This window comes from Agelaius phoeniceus, chromosome Z (genome assembly GCF_051311805.1).
Source record: "Agelaius phoeniceus isolate bAgePho1 chromosome Z, bAgePho1.hap1, whole genome shotgun sequence".
In the NCBI taxonomy this organism is placed as follows: Eukaryota; Metazoa; Chordata; class Aves; order Passeriformes; family Icteridae; genus Agelaius; species Agelaius phoeniceus.
In genome coordinates this window covers 72,089,648-72,113,049 of record NC_135303.1, presented here as the reverse complement: position 1 = coordinate 72,113,049, position 23,402 = coordinate 72,089,648, and the positions used below count along the sequence as shown (strand labels likewise).

At 39.7% G+C, this 23,402-nt stretch overlaps 1 protein-coding gene across 3 annotated transcripts in view; it reads left to right on the top strand.

Moving 5' to 3' along the window:
- The first annotated feature begins 6,121 nt into the window (after positions 1-6,121).
- Positions 6,122-23,402, top strand: part of PIK3R1 (phosphoinositide-3-kinase regulatory subunit 1) — a 60,135-nt gene continuing 42,854 nt past the window's right edge. For all 3 annotated transcript variants that reach the window (XR_013180126.1, XM_077171954.1, XM_077171953.1), the window contains exons 1-2: positions 6,122-6,394; positions 10,853-11,604. Coding sequence is in view for 2 of the 3 variants with exons in the window: in XM_077171954.1 (XP_077028069.1) it covers positions 11,271-11,604 (334 nt within the window). In the remaining variant the exon portion in view is untranslated. The remainder of the gene's footprint in view (positions 6,395-10,852; positions 11,605-23,402) is intronic.

Sequence of the window (23,402 nt, the reverse complement as noted above, 5' to 3'; positions counted from 1 at the left end):
GATAGTATGAAAATGACAACTGAACACCAAGGATAGCATTTTCTTTTTCTGCTAGTAACTGAGGGCTTCTCTGGTTGGGTTTTTCAGTTTAGTAAATTCCCGATGCAATTGTCTTGATATGAGCCTTTCAAAAAAATGTTATTCTTTTCCCTATTTTTTTCAAAGAAAGTAGAATTTAAACATTTATTCAGTTTATATTGAAATATATTAGCTCCCATGCATTTGTAAAATCCTATTTTTATCTCATTAAAAAGATTTCCTAGTAGTACATACCAAATAAATACCCTTCTAGACATGTTACATATAATATATTCACTCTACTACATTCCAAGTCAAAATGAAAGAAATTAAAATTTCATAGAATCACTGACTCACAGAATAATTTAGGTTGGAAATGACCACTGGGGGCTATTCAGCCCATTCTTTGTAATTTGCTCCAAGCATGGCTAGCTTCAAATTTAGATCATATAAACAGAAAAAGGTTCCAAACACTAATTGTTCCTATAATTGCTTATTTTACAGTGACTTTCATTTAATAGCTTTGTGACATTTTTACAGTAAGACATATCTTTTTTTAGTACAGCAACTATGCTGTTGCCATAAAATGACACAAACACCCTACTCAGATGGCAGGCAGAAATAATGATCAGTTATATGTGCATATGTGTTGGTTGGTATGTATGTGCACTGCAGAGACCCATGATGAATCATCCTGTCCTATAGCTGAAAGGTGGGACTGAAAATCTTCTGTTTGCTGTTCCTTTGGAAGAGGAGTAGGTAGGAATAATAAAGGCAATTTGCTGCCATGCATTTTCCCTCAAAAAAAGTGAAAGGCAAATGTTCACAGCCTTCTCAACTAACTGAGATTTAAGGAAGCCTGACTTTCTAAGGTGCAGCTCACAGCTCCTGCATTATCATTTTGAGCTTGCTCAAATGACAACTGTCATGTTGTGTGACAATATTTGCAAAAAAAAGCTTGAAATTTTGGGGCTGCACCCTTAGTTAGCAGTAGAATGCATTGATACATCTAATTAATCACATTGTAACTTTCTCTCAGATTTTAAAAATACGATAGCTCTGACCCATCAGTTTAAACACCAATAAATCGTTTATTTATCACTGCAACAAAACAAACAACTAAACCAAACAACCAAACAAACACCCCTCCCCCCAAAAAAATCAAACAAAAACCCCAAACAAACAAACAAAAAACCCCACCTCCTTTCCTAGTCCAGGAAGCAAGGGGATACTAAATACACTTTCCTTTTGACCCCGAATTCCTACTAGCTTCACAGGATGAACCCTAATTTTGTATTTGCTTCCTAGTAGTGTAATTGCTGGATATGTCACTTTAGATGCATTTTATGTAGGAGCAACAGCACATGTTCCTGCCTGGCAGAATCTGGATTATTCATGCACATATTGCAGTGTGTTTCACAGGCTCTACAAAAACACATCTAAATTGGCAAGCTTTCTGACGCTGGGTCTTGCATCTTATCCACTCTGAAAGAGAAGGGAGTGTACCACCTATCAAATACCTATACTGAGATGTACTGTGATAAGTGACTCCTCTGAATAATTGATTTAAGGGTCCAGGATATCTCAGAAAATTGTAACAATATGTGACACCTTCCACCTTGATGTTATTGAAGAAAGGGCACAACTTTTACTCTGTAAAAACTGATACAAAATGACTAAATGGTCTCAACTTAAGTTGAACATCATCCTTTTCTGAGTTTATTTCTGCAGAATTAAAATTTTCCTGTGATCAGGTCAATATCAAAAACTACAAATCTTTAGGAAAACAGTCTCAATAGAAAATGTAGTTACAAATTGCCCTGGATATATAGGTACATTATTACACATGGAGGTCTTATTATTCCTAGCAGTCTTACTCAGACAGAGCTGAAATGTCGGTATAGATGTCAGTGCAAAAATGATGCAATGCCTGAGAAAACTCCTAAAATTTCTGTTCACTCTGCATCACTTGTCTACACTGAAGACATGAGTTTTACATGGCTGTCAAACCTGACTTTTCTATCATTTAGCATACAAGCACTGAAAGAGCAGAGGAGGAATTACTCATAGATTTCATAAAAAGCAGAATCTTTGTTTATGTAATTTTATATGGTTGAAAGATAAACACAGATGTTGCATTTGCAGATATTATATTTATAACATTATTTTATCAATTATGCTGTGCTTCAGACATGGAAAAACTTGGTATATTTACATTTCTTAATCCTTACATATTTTAAAAAGTTTCTTGACAAAATGCATATTTTCATACATTTAGTCAAAATTATGAGACTAAAGAAGAAAATTAAATAAAAATTCAACTTTCAGACAACTGAAAATAGTTTGGGGGTTTTTTTAAGCAAAATATATTGAAGACTTTTCACAAACACAAAGTATTTCCTAGATGTGATTAGCACACAAAAATCTTATTTCCCACTACTTTTGTGTTTTAAAAATGTGATCTAAAGCAGACTGGAGAAATTCCTTCCTAAAAGATCATATTGCAGAAGCAAGGCCCTATTTGTTTTATGATTGCAGTCATCATCTTTCAGATATCGGGTGGAAGCTGGGGGAGCAACTTTTGAGCTGCTTTGATTCTCATGGGAAAATTTATTTAAGAGAAAGTATAATTTCTCAAGGTTTGTGCCTGCTTCTGATAATTTCTATATATGTCCACTTATAGAATCGCAGAAGGCCTCCAGTGGCCACCTGTCTTTGGCTGAGTCAGGACAACCATTGTCTCAGCTGGACAGATATATGGCTACCTTCCTAAAAAACATTTAATGATGGAGATTCCATTGCCTCTTCAGGTGCATTGTATCTTGAAGAGTGGAAAACAGCCTTAGATGTCAACCATGACATGAATATAAAGTGGAAATATCTAAGGCAGATTTGTCTGATTAGCTGAGATATCCAAATTTATTGCTGATGTCAGAGTTTTGGCCAGAGAGAAACCATTCTATCCTTCCCACAGAACAGAAATAAATTCAAACCAAATCATGTTGTGATGCCCAGCATGATTAGCATGCTGCTAATCAGCTTCCTTCCAGTTTTAAAATGAAAGTTGTCAGGCTTACTTCTCTGATTCGTAACGAGATAGCAAGTTTTGCTTCTTTATTTCCTGAATTTCTCTGTCTTATTTTTAGCTCATTCTTTTCCCTTACATGCTAGAAAGCTTTTAAGCAGTGAAGGAATTTGCTTTTCATGGTGCTGTTTTGACTTCTGAAACACACTTAAAACTACATTTCTGAAGAGCAATGTTTCCTTGTCCTGGCTATGGCAGGAAAACATCACCATTCACAGTCTCTGATGCTTGTCCTTCTTGTGATCCATTGTACTTATTTTGCATTTAATTCATTTTTAAAATAACTATGGATAGTTTTTCGTGTTGTTTCCGTGACTCCCATTCCTTCGGGAATTTTACATGAGTCATTTAGCAATGTGTGCTAGTAGAACAGTATAACTACACTGTATGAAATAATTTTCATCTTTGGGAGTAAAATGGATGTATGCATTGATTCTCCTCCAATTCCTTCCCTGAAATCAGCTACCTGAAAACCCCACTGCTGCAGGATGGTATGATAATATGTAATAAGTTACAGGACCCTCTTCTGAACTTAGTAAATGGTATGTGCCATTAGCATTCATCACACCTAAGGTATATTGCAGTAAAACTCCTCTGCACAGTCTCTTCCACCTTTGTCTATCTGCCCCAGGAGACCAGATTCAGCACTGGTAAAATCATAGAGTTATTTAGATTAGAAAAGATTTTTAGGATCATTGAGTCCAACCACGAACTTAACACTGTCCATTAATCTAGGCATCTTACTCCACAAATGGATTTGCCTTGACATCCTATAAGAAGGAAATCTTCCTGTTTAAAATGTGTCAGTAAAGAAAAAAAAATTGAGTTTGTTAGTTGAAGTGGAAGAGATCCTAAACTCTGGAAATTCTGCTTTCCCCACAAATCCTCTGATGAGCACATTTTTTTTCCTCTCAGTTTCCATACTTTAAAATTTCCTTTGTAAGATCTAACTGAACTTTTTTCCTAGAGGAAAGGGAGCTTCCAGTGTAGATCCTCTCCAGTGCTGCATGACCTTTACCACAGAAAGCTTACACAGACATAAGATGCAAAGGCTCATATCATCCAGCTGCTACTAGTACTGAAAAAAGAAGCTGCTCACTTTTTTATTACTTTCTCCTAAGCAGCTTCTAGCAGAAATGCTCAAAAGGTCTCCTGAAAGATGGAGACTACAGTTGTCTTAGCAAAAACATGTATGTATGGCTTGTACCTTGATGATCCTGACCTCTCACCCATATTTTACCCTTTTGTCCTGCTTTTCACTGACCATTGCCTTGAAAATCCCTCCTGTTTACATGCTGCCTCAATAACTTAAGCTTTCAATTTCTCAAGAATATCCTTCTCAACAAACCTAGAACTAATCAAACACATCTACATGCATTAAAGTCCACTGTAAACTTAATATGCAAAAGCTTTATGGAGTCCTTAAGACCCTCTGAAAAGTACCTGATAGAAGGAACATGGTTTTCAATTTGTGCATTCTCCTTTCTGTCTCCTGGGGTACTGCTTTGCAACATTCCTAGGGCAAACCTTGTAGTATAAATTTCACCTACCAAGATTAAACATAGGAAATTATTCCTGGAAACACTGGGATACTGCTGGGATCTGTGGGGAAAGAGGTGAGAAAGAGCTGGAATGACCTTGAGACGGAAGTCACAACAGACAAGACAGCAAAGCCAGCAAGGGAAGCATCAAAGTTACATGCTGCTATTGCCTACCTCTTTTGGGCCCTTTTCTTTCTTTGATTGACAGAGAAAGCCCCAAGTTAGATGCTCAAGGTGAAATCAAAAGTCAGGTTCAGGGAAGAAAACTCATCAAAAAAGCAGACCCACACACCCTGGAGGGGTAGAGGGGAAGCGAGGAGGTGATCCTTGAACTTCCCGGAGAGACTTTTCCCTCCACTGAGGGATACCATACCAGGGAGGGAGCACAGACATGGACTCTAGCCCTGCATTTCACCTGTGGGACAAGTCTAGTCTCACTAGCTGGGAAATGCTACTTTGGAGATCTTTATTTCCCCTAAATACCCATTGTTAGACCAGTGCCCAGGACTGGCATTCCAACCAGCCAGTCTGCCTAATCCCCTCCAAAATCCATGCTGTTTTAGCCTTCAGCAATAGCAAATGCCAGAGACAGCAGTCTGGACAGAAGAAATGAAACATTATTTCTTAATTCTGCTTCTGCCTGCATTTTCAATCCCACAAACCCACCCCCCTCCTCCACCACCCCCCCCAAAAAAAAACCCTGTATGAGCTGACATTTTCCTCAAAAATTTTACTGTTCACTATTTAAATTATAGCAATGTTTTTACTTGTATACAAACAACAGTCTCTATTCCAAAAGAAGTACCAATTTAAAAAGCAATTCTGTGTCTCTAGGTTGCCAGGTAGACCACTGAAGGCATTTTAACCATCTTCCAGGGTCTGGGTCCTGGACCTTTAAGTACACAGCCTTGCAGGGCTCTTTCACACCCGTGTGGGGTCAAATCCACACCGCCACCAAGCAGTGTCGCGGCGGGAGTCCCGGACATTCTATCGAGGGAGGACAGCCGGCTGTACTGCACGGCCCTGCTCCACACACAGCCGGGCATCCGCGGCCCGCCGTGGCCGGATTTGTTCTGGACTTCACCAACTTCACACTTCGCCAGCGTGACACACACCACCTTAACACGGGGCGGGGGGCGGGAAAGAAAAGAGAGGAGGAAATTCCCCAACGAGGAACTAGCCAGAAGCACGTGCTCCTCTCGCTGCCGCCTCCCGGCCTGGACTGGCGTCCCCGGGCTGAGGCGGCGCCCGAGACTTGCAGGCATCTCTGAGCGCCGCGCCCGAAGCTCGCCGACGGCGACCCAAATGCCCCTGGCCACGGCGGGGGCGCTGCGGGACACCCAGCGGCGCCCGGGCCCCGCACCGGGCTGCGCCGAGGCCCCGCGGAGCGGGGGGCGGGCGGTGCCGCCGTCAGTCAGCGGCCGCGGAAGGCGGTGCCTGAGCGGGTTGGCGAAGGCGCCGGGGGCGGGGCGGGGGCAGAGCCGGCGGCGGGCACGGCACCGCCGAGGCACCGAGGCGGCGAGCGCGGTCGAGAGCGCGGTGGGACGGGCGCACGGCGGAGAGTGGGGCGTCGCGGCGGTAGCTGCTGCCTGCCCGCCCGTGGGAGGGAGGTGGTGACGGCCCCGCCGCTCCTGCCGCTCCTGCCGCTCCTGCTGCAGCTACTGCTGCAGCTATTGCTGCTGCCGCTGCTGCCACCACTACCACCGCTGCTACCGGTGCTGCCACTGCTGCCACCGCTGCTGCCGCTGAGGTAAAGCGAGTCCTGCTGCATCCGCTGCAGCTGGTGCTGCCCCTCGGGCGGCTGCCGGGGCACGGGAGCGGGGCGGGAGGGGGCGGCGTGGGGCACCGGCCGCCCCTGCGGGGTGACAGTCCGAGCGGCAGCGCCGCCCCGCGCAACTTTTTCCCCGTGCCGGGGCGGGCCGTCCGCTGCTGCCGAGGCCGAGCCCCGGGGATGGTGCAGCCTGTCCCCTCGCGGCCGGGGGCGGCTCGGCCCGGCGCTTCCTGGACGGGCAGGGCGAGCGGCCGCCGCGGGGCTGCCCGGGAGCCCCGGGCCCGGGTGGCGTGGGGAGCCGGGCTGGTGCCCGCGCCGGGATACAGCCCCCCGGGCGGCGGAAGGGGTGTCCGTAGGGAGCGCTGGGGCGGGAGCGGTCGGCACGGCGTCCTCCGTGTCCGGGGCTCCGCCATCCGCCCCGCGGCGCCGGGGAGAGCCGGCTCGGTGCAGCCCTGCCCCGGCGGTGGAGGGGCTGCAGCCCCTGAGCACCGGCCCCGGAGAGCGGCTGCTCTGCGGCGGGGACTGCGTGTCGGTGCGGGGCTCCGGAGTGGTTAACCTGCCCGCCTCTTCAACGGGACGGAAGTTCAGACTGTACTGCTTTCCTAAGTTTTTTAATTATCACCTCCCTTCGTCCATAGTTTGCAGCCTTTATAAGGTCTTTGAGATGTTTCAGAATGAGATGCGGTGTATAGTGCTTAGAGTACTAATTCAGTGTGTATATATTTGGACTCGTTCAAAGACTTGTGATAGAATCTCCACAGATTCAAAATAATTATTTCAGACTGTAAGTGGTATAAAGGTATTACTACGTGATACATCACGGACCTCACTTTCCTGCAGAAAATAGTGTTCTAATGTGGTACTTGGTCGTCTCCACTTGGAGAGCATATTTCAGAGAAAGCTGCAGTTTGAGTCACAGGTGTGTGGACACCTAGTGGGGAGAAGACTTGGTCTCCAAGCAAATTTCCCTGCTTACCCCACAATTCTCATTATTTCAGTGTCCCAATGAGTATGTTAATCAGCTCTTCTATCTACCAAGCTTATCCTGCAGTGGAAGGGAGCTTGCGTTAGGCACTATTTCTCTAGGGATTTTTGGAAATTGTTAGAGAGATTGCAGTGCAAGGAAATATGGTTATTAAATTTGTTAATATAAAGGTATGAAGAAAGTCTTTGCATCTTGTACTAGGCATGCTGTAGCAGTAACAGCCCACCCCTCTGGTATCACTGTGCATGTAAATGCAGTGTAGAAGTTTTTATTCTCCAGCTCCAAAGACATGATATCTTGTGTGGGAGGAAACCCTTGGGTACCAGTGAAGTGTGAGCCAGATGTCATTTTTAACAGGGGAAGAAAGGGAGGGTGAAGGGGAAGATTTCATGTCCCCTTCGTTTTTCACCTAAATTTGTAGGAATGTCTCGACTTTTTCTGTTGAATTTTAAATTTTTATCCCTACTGAAATGCTCAATATAAACCATTCTGCTGAGAGATCGGAATTCTGCCTGAACTCAGGAATCTTTTAGTGGCATCATGCTCTTAGACAGTAAATAAAACACAAATGAACATTGATTCTCCTCCAATACTTCTTCCTCCTTTTCCATTTGACCAGCCAAATGGAAATCCAGTAATAAAATCATCTCCAATATAGGAGTATTTCTCCTGAAGTGTTTGGTTTGTTTGTTTTAATCTATTTAAGATGGTGTCCAAGCTATATATTTAAGGACCAGTCAGCTTGAGTCAAAATGCCTCAATGTAGAGACTGTGTAATTTCAATTGGAGTAAAAGGAATTTTTTTTTATGCAGGATCTTAGCCAAGCACTCTAAGAGGCATTTTGCATACACTGTGGTGTTACTGAGCAGGTGTGGAAAACTGGTGTTTGTCCCTGTGTTAGATCTATATGCAAGGCTCTTGAACTCTGAGTCTTAGTTCATCCCTGAACCCGAGACACAGTAACAATAGAAAAAGGCATAAATCCAAGGAGTTCACTATGGCTGGCTCACGGGATTGTCTCCAGGTACATGCACCCCAGATCAGGAGGGCACATCCCGGGTACTCTGTACTGAGGGTGGTGCTGATAAGTGAGCATGAACAGGTACTGCAGCTCTGAGCCCCAAGGAAACTGGATCTGAGGAAACTTTGCTACCATAACTTCATTGAGTTTTTCTAACGGTTTGAGTTTTTAAAATATGCTTTAAAATTGTCATAAGAAGTTCTAGTACAACATTTCCAGTTCCAGTATGTTCAAGAGATTAATAAGAGACAGAAGTACTCATTTTAAATATATGGCCATAAAGTTGCTATCATACATTTGATAATAAAAGATCAGAGGAGTAGGTCAAGTCAGTTGAATTATGCAGTGTTTAGAAGACTTCGTTGGCTGCCAAAATGCCCACAGGCAGTAGGAGTTAAATAAGTAGTTGTAGCAGAGCACTTGTTGAATCTTCCTTAAAAAGAAAATAAATATTTCAGAGTATTTAAAGTAGTCACAGTGGTAATTTTCTAGCAGGCTTTGCTGTGTGCATAGTTGGTTTTGATTGGAAACATTTGTATTAATCATAATGCTTGGATCAAAACTGTTAAACTGCATTTTTTTTCTCTTGCTACATGAAAGAGGAGAAATCCATGCTTTTGTGAGGGCTTCTCTGCTATTTACTTGATGCACTGGTACTTGTACTTTTTCCACAGTTTTTGTCAGTAGACTTTTCTCTGGTAGAAGAGGCAAAATTAAATGTAAGTGAAACTATTCATGCTAATTACAAAGTCTGTGATATTTGGTAGCATCAGTCAGGTAGGCAACATAGTTTGGTTTTTCAGAAGTGGCTGCAGAAATCTCTAATTAAAACTTTGTTGGGAGCTGGGTGCCTAATACACATGGATAGATTTGCAAGTTGTTAAAATAAGTACTTATGTGCAAGCTTTTTGAAATAGGAAGTCTAATTCAGGCTCACATAATTCTTTCCTACAACAAAAACTGGTTGCAAGGGATGATAAGGAAGTTCTTCTAGAACTTAACAAGATTTTCTTCTGTGTTCTGTCACGAGAGATGTTGTGCAACATGCTGCAGGGACCTGATGGGCTGAAGAGGAGCCCAAATTAGGGATCAGGTTTATTCACTGGCACAGAAAGTCCATATGCGTTCCTATAAACACTTCTTAGCTTGTCAATCACATTTCAAAGGACTTGATGACTGAGGCACTAGAAAAAATGGTGTGGAAAAGAGCTGTCAGATGTTCCCTGTTCCAGCCCTGTCTACTGATGTCTCTTTATAGTGTAAAAAGGGAGTGTTTCACAAAAAAAAAAAAAAAAAAAAGGGCTTTCTATACATTGAATACATAGTACATAGTCAATATTTACCTGCTGGTTTTACACAGCTCTCTCAGGTCTTTTATTCAGATGTAGTTTAGGACTTTCAGTGCAGCTTTGTGTATTTAGTACTTTCTGGTTTCCAGTATAGCATTTCAAATTACGATTTGGCTTGTCTTTTTAAGTAGATGAAAATGAGTAACAGTTGAAATAATATTTAGAAAGCTTTCACTGTTCTATATGTCTTCAAGCAACTGTTCTCTAAATAGATTTGGGTTTTAGTCATATTTTTCTTTTACTTTATGGTTGGGCAACCTTGAGCTAAAAGTTCAGGCCTGTGTTCTCTTGCCTTTAATGTAATTTAAGCCTGTACCCTGATACTTCACTCCTGCTAGGGCTGCTTAGGTGGTCTGGGTGTGCCTGTTTCAGTTGCTGATTGTTTTTCTAGTATTATACCATAAACACATTAAAAAACATCTGGAAGATAGGGGAGTGGTAAAGCCCCTCTTTAAAAAAGAAAAAGGGGAAATATGATAGTCATCAAGTAAAAGTTCTTTTGAGTCTTTGGTTCTTCTACAGATTACAAGAAGACGCGTTCCTCCAAAAGGTTTTTGAAATACAGGCTTTAGGATGGGGATTGTTACCCATCCTCACCCTTGTCATAAAGAGGAGGAGACTGGATACCCCAGTGGTCAGTGCTAATTACAGTAAGCTCCTCCTCTGTCTTGACAGACCTTTTGTGGAGAAGGGGTGTGGCTGTCTGGCTCGGGGGAGATAGTATATAAAATCTTGCTGCCAGGTTAGATACTGCACTAGAGTGGAGAGGAACAGCTCCAGGGCTTAGCCCTCTCACCCTGAGGCTTTTCAGTAGCCGTAAGTCACAGGGAAGGAAGTGTGCCTCATACTGCAGTGGTACAAATTTGGTTCAAGTAATTTGACATATATCCTTTATAAAAATGCAAACATTAGCTGTAGATATTTTTTGTGCTCTTGCTTGATTTTATTGTCACATAGGATTCTTGTGTGGGACAGAGTCTTTTCCAGGGTTGCAGAAAGCTTAAGTCAGAGGTAGAATACGAAGTTCACAATCATCAAGTGAATGTGAAATGATTTCATGACATTTCTCTTCTCTTTCCAGGAAAAGCATGTGTGCAGAGTTTGGTGGCAGAATATTTAAGGTATGTGGGCAGTCTGTGGCAAATACACCTGATGAAAGTGTGACTGGCTGAAGAGTCGGCTGAACTTGTGTATGAAGACAAAGAAGTGCCAGGAAGCCCAGGAAAAGAATTAATTGGAAGAGTATTGCTAGACACAGAAGAATTGGAACTTTTAACTTCTGCAACAGACAGTGACTAAGAATAAATACATTGGTAAAAATATCAGCAGTGAAAAGGCAGACTGTGTTTTTTCATTATCTTTTGGATTTTATTACTTAAGAGACGTTTTCGTCATCCCTTTTAATTCATCTTGAATTTCTCTGTATATAGAACTATAACTGGACAATTGCATTTCAATACTGTTTAGTAACACTTTTGAATGTTAAATCATTTGCCAAGATGAGTGCTGAGGGATATCAGTACAGAGCTTTATACGACTACAAAAAAGAGCGAGAAGAAGATATTGACTTGCACTTAGGAGATATATTAACTGTGAATAAAGGTACCTTACTAGCACTTGGATTCAGTGAAGGGGAAGAAGCAAAGCCTGAGGAAATTGGTTGGTTGAATGGCTTTAATGAAACCACAGGGGAGAGGGGGGATTTCCCAGGAACTTATGTAGAGTACATTGGAAGAAAAAAAATATCTCCCCCCACTCCAAAGCCTCGTCCTCCTCGGCCTCTTCCAGTAGCACCAAGTCCTGCAAAAGCTGAATCAGAGAGTGAGCAACAAGGTCAGTATTCAGAATGTGCATGGTTTCAAGTATTTTTTTTCACGGTCTTGTCTCAGTGTACTTTCATGTATATAGCACCTGTTGGTCAGCTTTTTTTAGTGTACAGCTCATTTCAGTCAATTAAGAATTGTTTCTACATTGTAATGTTTAGCTCACACACTTGGTAGTTTTGTGTGGTTTGTCTCAGGCACAAGGACCAGTGACTTACTGTGAGGTACATCTCACAGGTTAGAAAGTCTGCTTCTAATTCTCCATTGTAAAACCTTAAGTGGAAAATGAGCCAGTTAACATTTATTTTAGGTTTCTAAGAAACGGATGGAAGTATTTCCATCCGTTTTGTGGTTCATCAAACTCACTATTGAGAAAGTTCTCAGTGAGTCCAATACTATGCATTCTAAATAAAAGTATGTTCTTACCACAAATCTCTTGCTACCTGCAGAAGATATATTCTCGTCATGGGGGGTTACCTGTGGCATTAAAGGTAGAAATGAATATTTTAAAATTAAAAATGAAATTATAATAAAGAGAAATTCAGATTTATAATTTTGGGGCTATGGCATACATAGAAAAAGATATCCTTATATGAAAAAAGGTTAAACAGAGGAAATAGCTTCCTAAGTTGCTTTTTAAGCTTTATTTGCAACAGGATATTAGGCACAACTCAGAATTTTATCAGAACTCTTCTGTTAAGAGAAGAAACAAGTCTTGTCTTGTAAAATTGGAAAAGCTTTGGCGTAAAAAACCAAAAGAAACAAAAAAACTCTTCCTCCAAGTAATTTTGTCTCTTTTACCTACTGACATTCAGATAGTTGGGTTTTACAGATCAATAAGCCAAGTACATTTTAGAATGGATTTTACAGCTTATTGGAGAAGTCTAGACTGGCTTTTATTTCCTCAACTTCTAATGCTTCATAAATTCTCTGGGTTTCTAACTGTAGGTAATAAGAGTTGTAGTATGTGGTCATGATTTTCACAGTGATGCCATTGTAATGAATAGTATCACTGCACTTCCTACACAGAAATGTTTGCAGCATCACTTGCAAATTTGTGGGATTGGTTTATCAACTTTCATCCCTTTGTGCATATTATAAGTTTATATTCAGCTGTGGCGATAACCAGCAAATATAAGTACAGAAATATACAAAAATGTATGTGGCAACCAAGTTAACCTGGCAGAAGCATTTCTAGGTTGGTGGGGACTTAATAAAGAGTGAATCTGCAGTGGTTTATATAGCAGTGTTCTGAAGCAGGTGTTCCTTACAAGTCTGCAGTGCCTAGATGTAAATCATTGTTAGAATGAAGTTGAGAGCAGATGAGGCTGTAGGGGATTTTAAGTTGTGCTGTCCCTACCTCTGAAGTCCTTGAACTCTTAAATGCTAGTCATTAGACCCTCACCCTTTTCTCTTTCGTTGGCATAGTTCTGAAAATGGAGTATTTCCTTTTAAAAGAAAAACTATTACATCTCTGATCATTCTTTTATTGGATATTAATTATGCTGCTCAGGTGACACTGGCTGTTTTCTTAACCCACCTGTGGAGATAATCATCACCATCCTATGTAACTGCAGAAGAAACATGTTTTTTTGGATAGACACCTCAAAGTTGACAGGTTATTTTGAGAAGCAGAGAATGGAAAGAAAATCCCATTCTTTACATGTGCATGCTGTGGCGAAGCAGCCAGCGTCCTGGCTTTGATCTTTATTGGTTTAAAAAGTAGCACTTTGTAACTTCTTTGGTTTCTGTACTCATGCTTGCTCTATGCTTCTGTTCACAGCACCATGCTGTGAGCTGGCCGCAGCGCTGCGCTGGGAAGTCCTGGTGTTAATCTTGCTGTTTCCAAGCCTGCCTCAGGACTGTGTTTGTAACAGACATTTATGGGAGTTTCAGCTGCTGGGAGTTACTTTGGGAAATTCTGCTGCAGATTTGGGGGGGCTCTGCTTATGTGTAACCTTCTATGTGAGATTTATTGCTATTGCTACAAAGTACTATTTACATGCAATGTGTTTATTTTTAATACCATGGGACTCTGGGAATTGGAAACAAGAAAATGTTCTGATTTGACTGAGAATCTTCATCTCAAAGCCTGCACACATAATCTTGCTGTGTTCTAAAATGCTTAAGAATCAGCTTGCAGTACAACCTTGTTTTCTTCTGATAAAGAAAAAAGGACTTCCCATAGCTGGTTTTGAATTAAAGATTTAAAGCTTCATATAAGAGGCTAGACACCTCCATAATGCCCTAAGACCAGGGATTAGACCCTTCTGAATAGAAATTTGAACTTCAGGCTTAATTACTGTTAAAATAAAGTATGCTTTCCTAAAAGAAATTAGGAAAAGTAATTATAAGTAGTCTCTTTACAGATCTTTTTTTCTGAAGAGATCTAAGGCAGAGAGTGCTTTGAATCTTAGAAGCAGAAATTTACTGAAAGAGTATTATAAAAATCAAAATGAAGGTAAGATTTTTAAGTTGGCAGAATGCTACAAAAGTTAGGGTAAAACCAGAGATGAGGGCAGAAATACAGTTCAGATAAAGAACAATTAAGCAATATATGTTTGATTTTCAGGTGGCTTCACTATTTTTGTATGTGTTATTTGGGGCAGGGAATAGCACAGTTAACATTGTCCAGCAGCCAATGTAATGGGCAGTAGACCAAAAGATTCTTCCCAAAATGATACTTCTCTCTGCACCCTTAGAGTATATTTCAAATAAATTAATGTGTAGTGTGAAGCTTGCCTCACCAAATGCAGTCAAGTTTACATTTTCACTACTTGATGAATTGAAAGTACAGTGGATTAAAATGACAAATTAATGAGGAACTTTAATTTAAAACTTCTTAAACGTACCTCATTTATTTGTAATCTGTATCCTTTTTCAATTCTGTAAAGAGGGAATTCTGTATGTACTCCTGTTGTGTATATGTTGAATAAGAGTATCAGAAACTTGCGATTTCAAAGAATATATATGCATAATCAAAGAAGTTCCATTAATTTGCCATATACCTAGGTTTATTTTTTGAAGAAAACTTTTTAATACTTTCAATAATTTTTAATACTTTCAATACTCTTTAATACTTAATTACTCACTCTGAATGGTTTTTCCCCTTGTGTATATTAAGCCTGATCACTTGCTCATCAATGTCCAGATTGCTTAATATTAGATATAATTTGCAGTATTTAAGCACAATGCTGCCAGTACTCACAATGCTGTATTACTCATAAACAAATAACCATAGACATCTGAACACACTTTGCAGTCAAGGAGGCTGTTGACATGGGCAGAGCTGCTCATCAGGCCTCTGTCTTATGCATTCAGTCTTAGAAACAGGAAACTTCCTAAATGTTAAAAACCAATCTGAAAACAAAACCCTCCTTGCTGGTGGTCTTATGTTCCATTAAAACACTTAACTCTTTCCCCATATTTTTATTTTATTCATCACTTATTTTAAGTTTCTTGAACCATTGGTTAAGACAGGAATTGGCATTCCTTGGCTGAAATGCTAGGACTATTATATTTTGCCTGTCTTCCCCTTGTCTTTGTCAATAAAGAACTAGATTTAGTCTGATTTTTTTGGAATTTTTTTAAAATTGCATCTGAAAAGACATGAAAAGAAAAGAGAAACAAAAGCCCCAAGAAGACTGTAGCACCTTGTAGTCTCAGGCCTGATGCAATGTCAGAGCTATGGCAAGGCAGATGTAATTCCTCTCACTGTTGAGAGATTCCAAGTGATCCAACATGCCACATTTTTTTCCCAGGCAAGGGTGCCTGGCTGCTGCTGGGAGGATTGAGGTACTTGCAACAGTGGAGGTACAGCATAGGGTCATCTTTATACCTCCCAGTAGATATCTGAAGTTCATGTGAAACAGTAAAGATTTTACAAGACTGGAGTTTTTTCTCTTGGAATGATTTTTTTTTTTTTTAATTGAAGCTACATTAGAGTGGTTCCTCTCGCTTATCCCAGTTTTCCTCAAGTCTTTGCAAATGGAAAGTGCACAAGCTGTACAAAGTCCAGATATGTTTTTCAAACATTGATTCAACTCATCTGATACAGCCATATACATTTAGAGTTGATTCATACAGTATCATTTCCCTACCTGTTTTGTGAAGGCTGATCTTAAGCAGACTTTGGAACATAAAGCTTTGATTGATGGACTGAAATACTTACAGATTTACCTTGGAATGCTAAATTCTCACTTTGAAATGAAGATCAGATTGCAGAAAGGCAGACCAAAACTTTATATGAATAATTTGTCTGGTTTGATGTTTTGGCGCTTCCTGTAACTTCCTGTATAACTAAAAAGGGTTGTTTGTGTTGACACTTTGTACTATTTCAGCTGATTTTGAGCCTAAAAATAATCTGAAGCTCTTCCTTCTTGTGGTGAAGCTATAAAACAGATTTTTTTTTTTAAGAATAAGTCCAAACTCTTTTTCACTCTTCTCCTAGAACAGATACAGATCAGCAAGTTACACAAAGATAATGACACATAACATTTGGAAACTCTTTCCTTTCACCAACCAGGTTATGCAATATCTGATAGAGTTCCAAACTGACAGAGGGCATAAAACCGTTTGTGCGTGGTTTAACTGAGTGTGTTGTAGGATTTGTTTCTTTAATTTTGCTATAAAGCCAGTGTAGCAATCCATTTGTGAAAATTACTTAGATTTGTGTATTGAGGGACATAAGAGTGAGTGAAATGCGGTGAACCTGGAGCCTCCATTGGCAAGAAAACAGTCATCTTGGATGATTTAGGCAAATGGAAAAAGGAAATTATGGGATGATGAGCCACTATCTCATGACAAATACAAATGGTAAATATATTTACCATTCAAGCCAGGGCCCTTGAATTCTTTCTTTTTAGAACCAGTTAGAGTATAAGCCTTTGCCCTGCTGCAGTTGTCAGAACTTCGTTGCAGTCATGAATTTTCACGTCAGTTGAATTTTACTTGCACTGAGAAATGGGGCAAGTTCCTGCTATAAAGCCTTGCCGGCTGCTTGTGATAACATTTCTAGGCAAATTTCTAGCTGCCAGATAAGTGCATGCATCTGAAAACAGAGTCCTTGCCAACTGCTTTATCACTGATGATGGCAAAGATTTTTGGAAGCTCCACTGAAGTGAGATAGAACATTTTTTTTTCGCAGCGATAATATCAGGGTTGATAATAACTAAAAAAGCCTTTGTAAGCACCACAGGAAGCCCAGGGATAGGCTTTGCAGGTCCGAGTACAAACTGCGCGCCCCGGAGAGAGGGCCTGGGATAGTTCATGGTTGATGCGTGGCCCCACCTGCTGGTGCAGGAGGAAGGAAGCAAGAGGGAGGAAGGACCTTTAAACATGCTGTCTCCATGTTGCATTTTAATCCTCACAGGATAAAAATTAAAGTGAGAGAGAGAGCTTTTTAAAAGAATTCTTGTCTTGAAAAAGAGATATTCGTGTGAAAAATGTATCGCTTGGAGTACACAGAACCCCCCTTTTAATCCTCAAGGCTGATCTTAGACTGAAAAGGCTTGTGTGACTGAAATGAATCTTTTTCCCCTGACTGTATCAATCTAATTAATCTAACACATTATTTTACACATTTTTGCATTAAGAAGCTGAAATAATAAGACACTCCTATTTAGCTGCTGTAACAAATATTTTTCTGGTTTGTGTCATACTGATTTTAATATGCCTTCCTGTGATTACAAAGGCAGAACTATGTTGAGTGACTTTGCTTACATTTTCTTAGCCTCCTGTTATACTGATTTAGTCTGCTAATACCTTGTGCTGACATGAAAGCTGGGGCAGATGTAAAGCATGGCAAAGGTGAATTACCCTACACTCTCATTGGAATCATCTTTGTCCTGTAGCTGTGATCCAGGAACATCTGAAAAAAACCTTCACTGGTTAGCAAATAGTTCTTACTTAGGCTTGCATATGATAACATCAGTTTGTGAGTTTTAGCAATACATGGCACTAAGTGTTTGCCAAGAATGGATCATTCAGCACCCTGAGCAAATAACCGTGCCCACTTAAATAGTTGTGTGATGCCATATATGCATCCAGATTTTCTTGTGTGAAAGAACACAAGTCTGTAACTGCAGCTGGCTATGCACTGTTTCACATCTGCGTCTTACCAAAGCCACTCTCCATGATGAACATCCATGAAATCAATCTGAAGTCTAGAATACAAAGAACTTCTTTATTTTCATAGCTAAGAATGACAAAGGGAATTACACAATATTAAAGACATGGTTATTTTAACTGGAGAAGGGTATTAAGTCCTGAGAATACTTTGGTAAGAATCTAAGTGCTTGAGAGAACTTAAAGAGAATTTCTGGCTTAAAAAAAATAGTTGGTTAATAGTTGCTAACTTATGTTCAAAATACATGTCTAAAATGCAATTCTATTTTATGGTTTCATTAAGAGAAGGTGCTTGTATGGATTTTTTTGTTAGGGTTTTGGTTTTTGTTTGTTTTCCTTTTTCTACTGTTTTGTAGAAATGCCTGCACCCTTGTACATTGCCTGAAATCTTTTCATAAAATGTTAGCAGGTGTAACCTTTTTTACTAATGGGACTGCTTTTTGTTCAGTCTTTAATAAATGCTGTATGCTGCAGTCCACAAGGGTAGCACCTAAATTTCGTTCCTTATTTTCAAGTGTTGACCCCCTTTATAAAATAGTTTGTATGTAAAATAGCATTAAAAATTATATTTAAGCTGATAGCTTTTCAGGTAACAAGATTCACAAGGCAGATTTTCAAAAACTCACTACTGCCCTGATCCAGGGAAAGATATGATTGCATATGGTTTCTACACTTCAAAAATATCTTTTGAGACTATCTTCTACTTCAAAACTACTATGTAAACTATGACATGAATGATGAAAAACATCTTTTACAATTTAGTTAGCTGTCAGACAATTTTCTCATTCAATCCACTAGGCCTGTTTGTATGTGCTCCTCATCATTTGCTATGCTAGAACATTTCCCAGAGGTCAGTATCTGAGATAATTTCTTCACTGGAGGTTGTGGATGTTGAGAGCAAGTAAGATCTGCCTTTGGTAGGTCTAAACATGCCAGTTTCCATCTCTGCTGGCAAATCACTTGGTGGCATCTGGGACAGGAAGATGCTCCTGCACAAGGGACCTCTTGCAAGAATGGCAGTTACTTTGAGTCCATTTAGGACTCAGCAATTGTATCTTTCCAGTAAGATAGATGGGGTTGATTTTTCTCTGTGGGTTTTTTTCTTTTTAGTGCCTGTGTTTTAAAAAAACAAAGTTAAGCTCTGCTTTCCTTGAACATTTTGATGCTTTCCTGTAAAACACATGCACACCTTAAGTTGTAAAGGTAGTGGCAAAAAGCCAAATTATTCCACTCTAGAACATTTAATTCAAGTGGTCTCTACCTTGCTCTTTTTCCTCTCTGGGGTAGTATTTGTTGGATGCAGCATGTTTGAACACTCCAGTTCCATAGCCTCCTGCTCGCCACCTGGGAAGGAAGGAAGCATAGCGCAACCTGAAATCTGTAGTCTGAGAGGGAGTGCACCTCTGAGCAGCTTTATGCTGGGATAGAGTCACTGCGACAACCTAGCAGAAGGCATGGCTGCACCAGGTTTGTATGTCTTGTTTACAGATATAACAGTGGAATTTATTTGTTGGGGTCAGGAGAGAAAACTTCAATGCTATCACCTATTTTTCCAAGATCTCTCCATCCTGCTTGGATAACATTGGTAGATAAGCAGACAACTTGGAGGACTATTCATGGCAAAGAAACTTTTGAATGGTACACTGCAAATCAATGTTTCAAAGCATGTTACAACTTCTCCAGCAGTCTCTCTCAAGGAGAAGCCTCTTAGTTTGTGAGGTTACTTTTTTATTTCCCAGTCCTCTTCCTCAGCTCTTTTTTTGCTGGAGGTAGATGAAGGCACTTAAATTAGGGAATTAATGAAAGAAACCACTAATTATGCATCATAGTAGATAAGGCTGCACAGCTGTATGTGGTTTCATTATCTCTCTATCCAGGAACATTCCAGAAATAAGCAGTTAAGGGGAAAATTTTTCAGTCTTTTTCATATTTGCACATGGTGTTCAACACTGTGAGCACAAATTCCAGTCCTCTAGTGCTTGCTATTTTTTCATGCAAATTTCACTGCAATTTTTCATGTGCTGCACTTGGATGCAGGGAGCAGGAAAATGTCTCTTGTGTTTTCAACCTTACCCTTGAATCTTTATCCTGTTTTCAACCTTATCCTTGCCAAGACTTGGCACAGCTGCTTGGCACAGGTGAGGAGCAACAGAGACCGTGGCAAAACCGCCCATCATTTCCTGCTTTGCTCTTAGTTGACTGGCACATGCATGAGAGACATCTGCCCTGATGTGATCTGCCAAGAGCTGTGAGGTGCCAGGACACCATGGGGTGCAGCGAGGTGTGATCTGGTACTTGGCCTTTCAGTCTCTGCTGGTATATGGGTATTCTGTGAAGGCTTGTTTTAGGTACTTTGGAGTAAAATCTGTACAGATGTTTAAGTACAATTTAGAATATATTCTGGCCAGTCCAAATCTACTCAATTGTTCTGAAGCCAGAGGAATATAGCTAGTCAGTAGCCTAAATAAGTAATTTTCTTAATAAGAAGAAGATTAAGGGAGGCTTTTTTGCTCCAGTGCAAGCCGATTCTAGCCATAAAAATTTTTCTAGTCATCCTCATAATCTGGCCTGGCCAAATGATAGAATTTTAAGGAACAAATTCTAAACAGCAAGTAGCAAAAATTTCTTCTGAAGTAACAGAAAATAGGACCTCTGTTCATTGAATGAGGGCTTCTTAAGGGCACAGAGTGATGAATGTTTGAATTCTCTTTGCTGTATTTATAATTAATTACTGTTGGTTGAAAGATTAGTGTGTGTTCCCTGCAACTTCCATGTTTTTCTGACTACTTCTTGGATCAAACTTAGTACTTAAAATTCTAAAAACTTTCTGGTAGCCTGTGTAAACTGCAGTGCCCTACATGAAATAAGAGATTTTCACAATCTCATTATTGTCAGGATTTGGCAATAATATTAAACCACTGGTTGAACAATGTTTTCTACAGAGCAACTAGCATAAAATCTTGCTTCTTAGCAAGTTGAAAGTCTCATCTATTTTTGATATTAAAACCTTCACTGAAAAAGCTAGTGGGCTGCTGCTGCCTTCCAGAGTGATTTAGGATGCAGGACTTTGAGTTGCATGAACAGTTTAGCAAAAAAGGGGAAGACAGTTACCAACTGTTATGCTTTTTCTCCAGATGTTTCCTCTAAGACAAATATGTAGAGTTTTATTATAACACAGTAAGAACATGCCAATTAGATGAATATGGTTGTTTTGTTGGGGGGGTTTTGTGTGTTTTTTGGTTTTTTTTAATTCTCAGTGTCTGTTTGAACTAAATAGCCAGTCAATCAAATACGGTGGTAAATAGTCTAGTAGTTTGGATGGAACATGCCCATGCTCGTTAATGTGAGCTGCTTTCTTCTAAATAGAGTACTAAAATCCTTTCTTCAAAATCCTTTTGGATGCAAGCTGAAAATAAAACTATTGTAAAATACTGATGTTCTTGAAAATACTATACATGATTGAGGGGTTTTTTCCTTTACTTCAAGAACTTGTTCATACACAAAGCCATAGGTTACTGTTCTACTTTCTCTTAAATTTGTGGCAAAACCCATCTCAACTTCAGAAGGAACAGGATCAGACCTATAGTCAAGATTTAGCAGCATTGGGAAAAATCCCATAGTTCTTAGTCCTAGTTCTTTTTGGCAAAATTCACAATATCTTTAGGGTTTGGAGCACAAATCTTATCTCTTTTTGGAAGAGATTCTGGAATACCAGAATCATAGAATATGAATGTGCGTGAAATACTACACCATAAACACTGGCGTAAAGAGCAGAGTCTGACTGTCCTTTCATAAATTTTGAATACAAGTAAGGGAAACTCTGTTGTGAATATCTCTTCTGAGGTTCTGGGCTAATGTAGGGCATGTCATTTCACCCTGTTGTTCCTGTTTGGAGCTCCTAACTTCTAGATGAATTTAAAGCCTGTTACTAATTAGTTGAAACTGCTTCCTTTGTATATATTTAGTGTAGATTACTTAACTTTTTATCCCTTTAATATCCAATACATGATAAGAATTGTGAATTTAGTAGTAAAATGTTTTCATTTAGGAAACTACATATATTTAATTGTATTTGGTGATGACAGTATAGAAACTACTTTGACCAGGTTACTTTATTTCAATATATTCAGAACTCCTCACTGATACATATTAAAAATTTGCTCTAGGGTGATAGATACTTTGGCAGGGCTGATGTTTTCCTTAGGGCTGCCTGTTTGGGTGATAATGTGATAGTAATAGGGGTTTCTTATAATTGAGGAAGTGATTTGATGACAGTTTTATTTGTATATTCTTTTACAGTAACAAATTATTATACTTAGAATAAATACAGAGTTTTATCACCTTGATGTATGTGTGTATAGACACAGAGCTGCACACTACAGTAGGAGAACATTAAGGTTTCAAAACTGCATCTAAATCTTGTGTTTATACATAAAAGTACAACTTCTTTCAGTGTGTACCATCTGATACAATTTTTTTTAGTGATACAGTTGTCGCACCCTTTCCCCCATTTATTCTTGCTTTCTTTTTTCCAAGGTCTTCACTGAATTAAAATTGCTTCATTCAGGTTGATCATAGTATTCATAGTATTAAGCCACCTGTTCTTCACAGCCTTCAACCTTCTCTCTGGAAACAGGTTTTTTCATTGATACTTGTGCTCTTTCCAATGACACGACTAATTAGTGTTTCATAGAACTTCATAATGACAAGTACTAAATCATCTTTAGGACACTTTTGTGAGCAAAGGTCTATCATGGTTCCTGTAAGGAATAAGGTAAACAAAACAGACAATTAAAAAACAACCAAACAAACAAACCTACTGCTTCAAGATAGTCTAAGGTGAATCTCTTCATGCCATGTACATTTCACTTCAAAAAAGTGAACCTAGGAAGTAACTCTTAAAAACTCTTAACATATGAGAACCTTAGCAGTTACATTTCATTGAGATAAATAAAACCAGGAACCAAAAATGGATTAGGTTTGATTCTGTAAATCTTTATTTGTCACAAGGAGTGAGTACCATATTCTCACTCCATGTCTGGCTTCAGTTACTAGGTACTGGATGTCCAAAACAACTTATTGCAGAACAAATCTTCCTGGCATGCCTCTTCCTGCACCAGCTGGAATCCAATATAAGCATCAAAATCAAAATAATTACTAGAACGTGAATGCACAGATTCAACATATATGGTAACATAATTTAGCGTTAGCTTACTTGTTTCATGATTTTGCAAATCCAGAGTTTCAAATTCTCAGTACTTTGTTGTACGTGTTAGACATGCCTTGCAATAGAACATTTCAGTGACACGTTTTAAGCACCTCTTACTTTAGGTTTTTATGGTGCATCTCTGTTAGTTTTGAGGGGCTTTTGTTGTATCATAGTTGTGATTCAGAATACAAGAATTTTTTGCGAATGGTGACATTACATAGTAAATTACCATTCTTGGAACTAGATCTTTGCTCTTCTAATACTAATCAATAACTTTCTTCCTTGAAAGACGCTTTTGCTTCCGTCTTTATCTTGCCATGTAGTAAACTGCAACCTTACTTAATCAAGAGGTGTGGCAGTGCAATTTTATCCTAGTATGACAAAGTTCAGAGCTTTTCCTGGGTTACTCTGTTGCTAGCATCATACATTAGATTCCTCTTTCAGGAAACACTAGTTTAGAAAGTGGAAGTCAA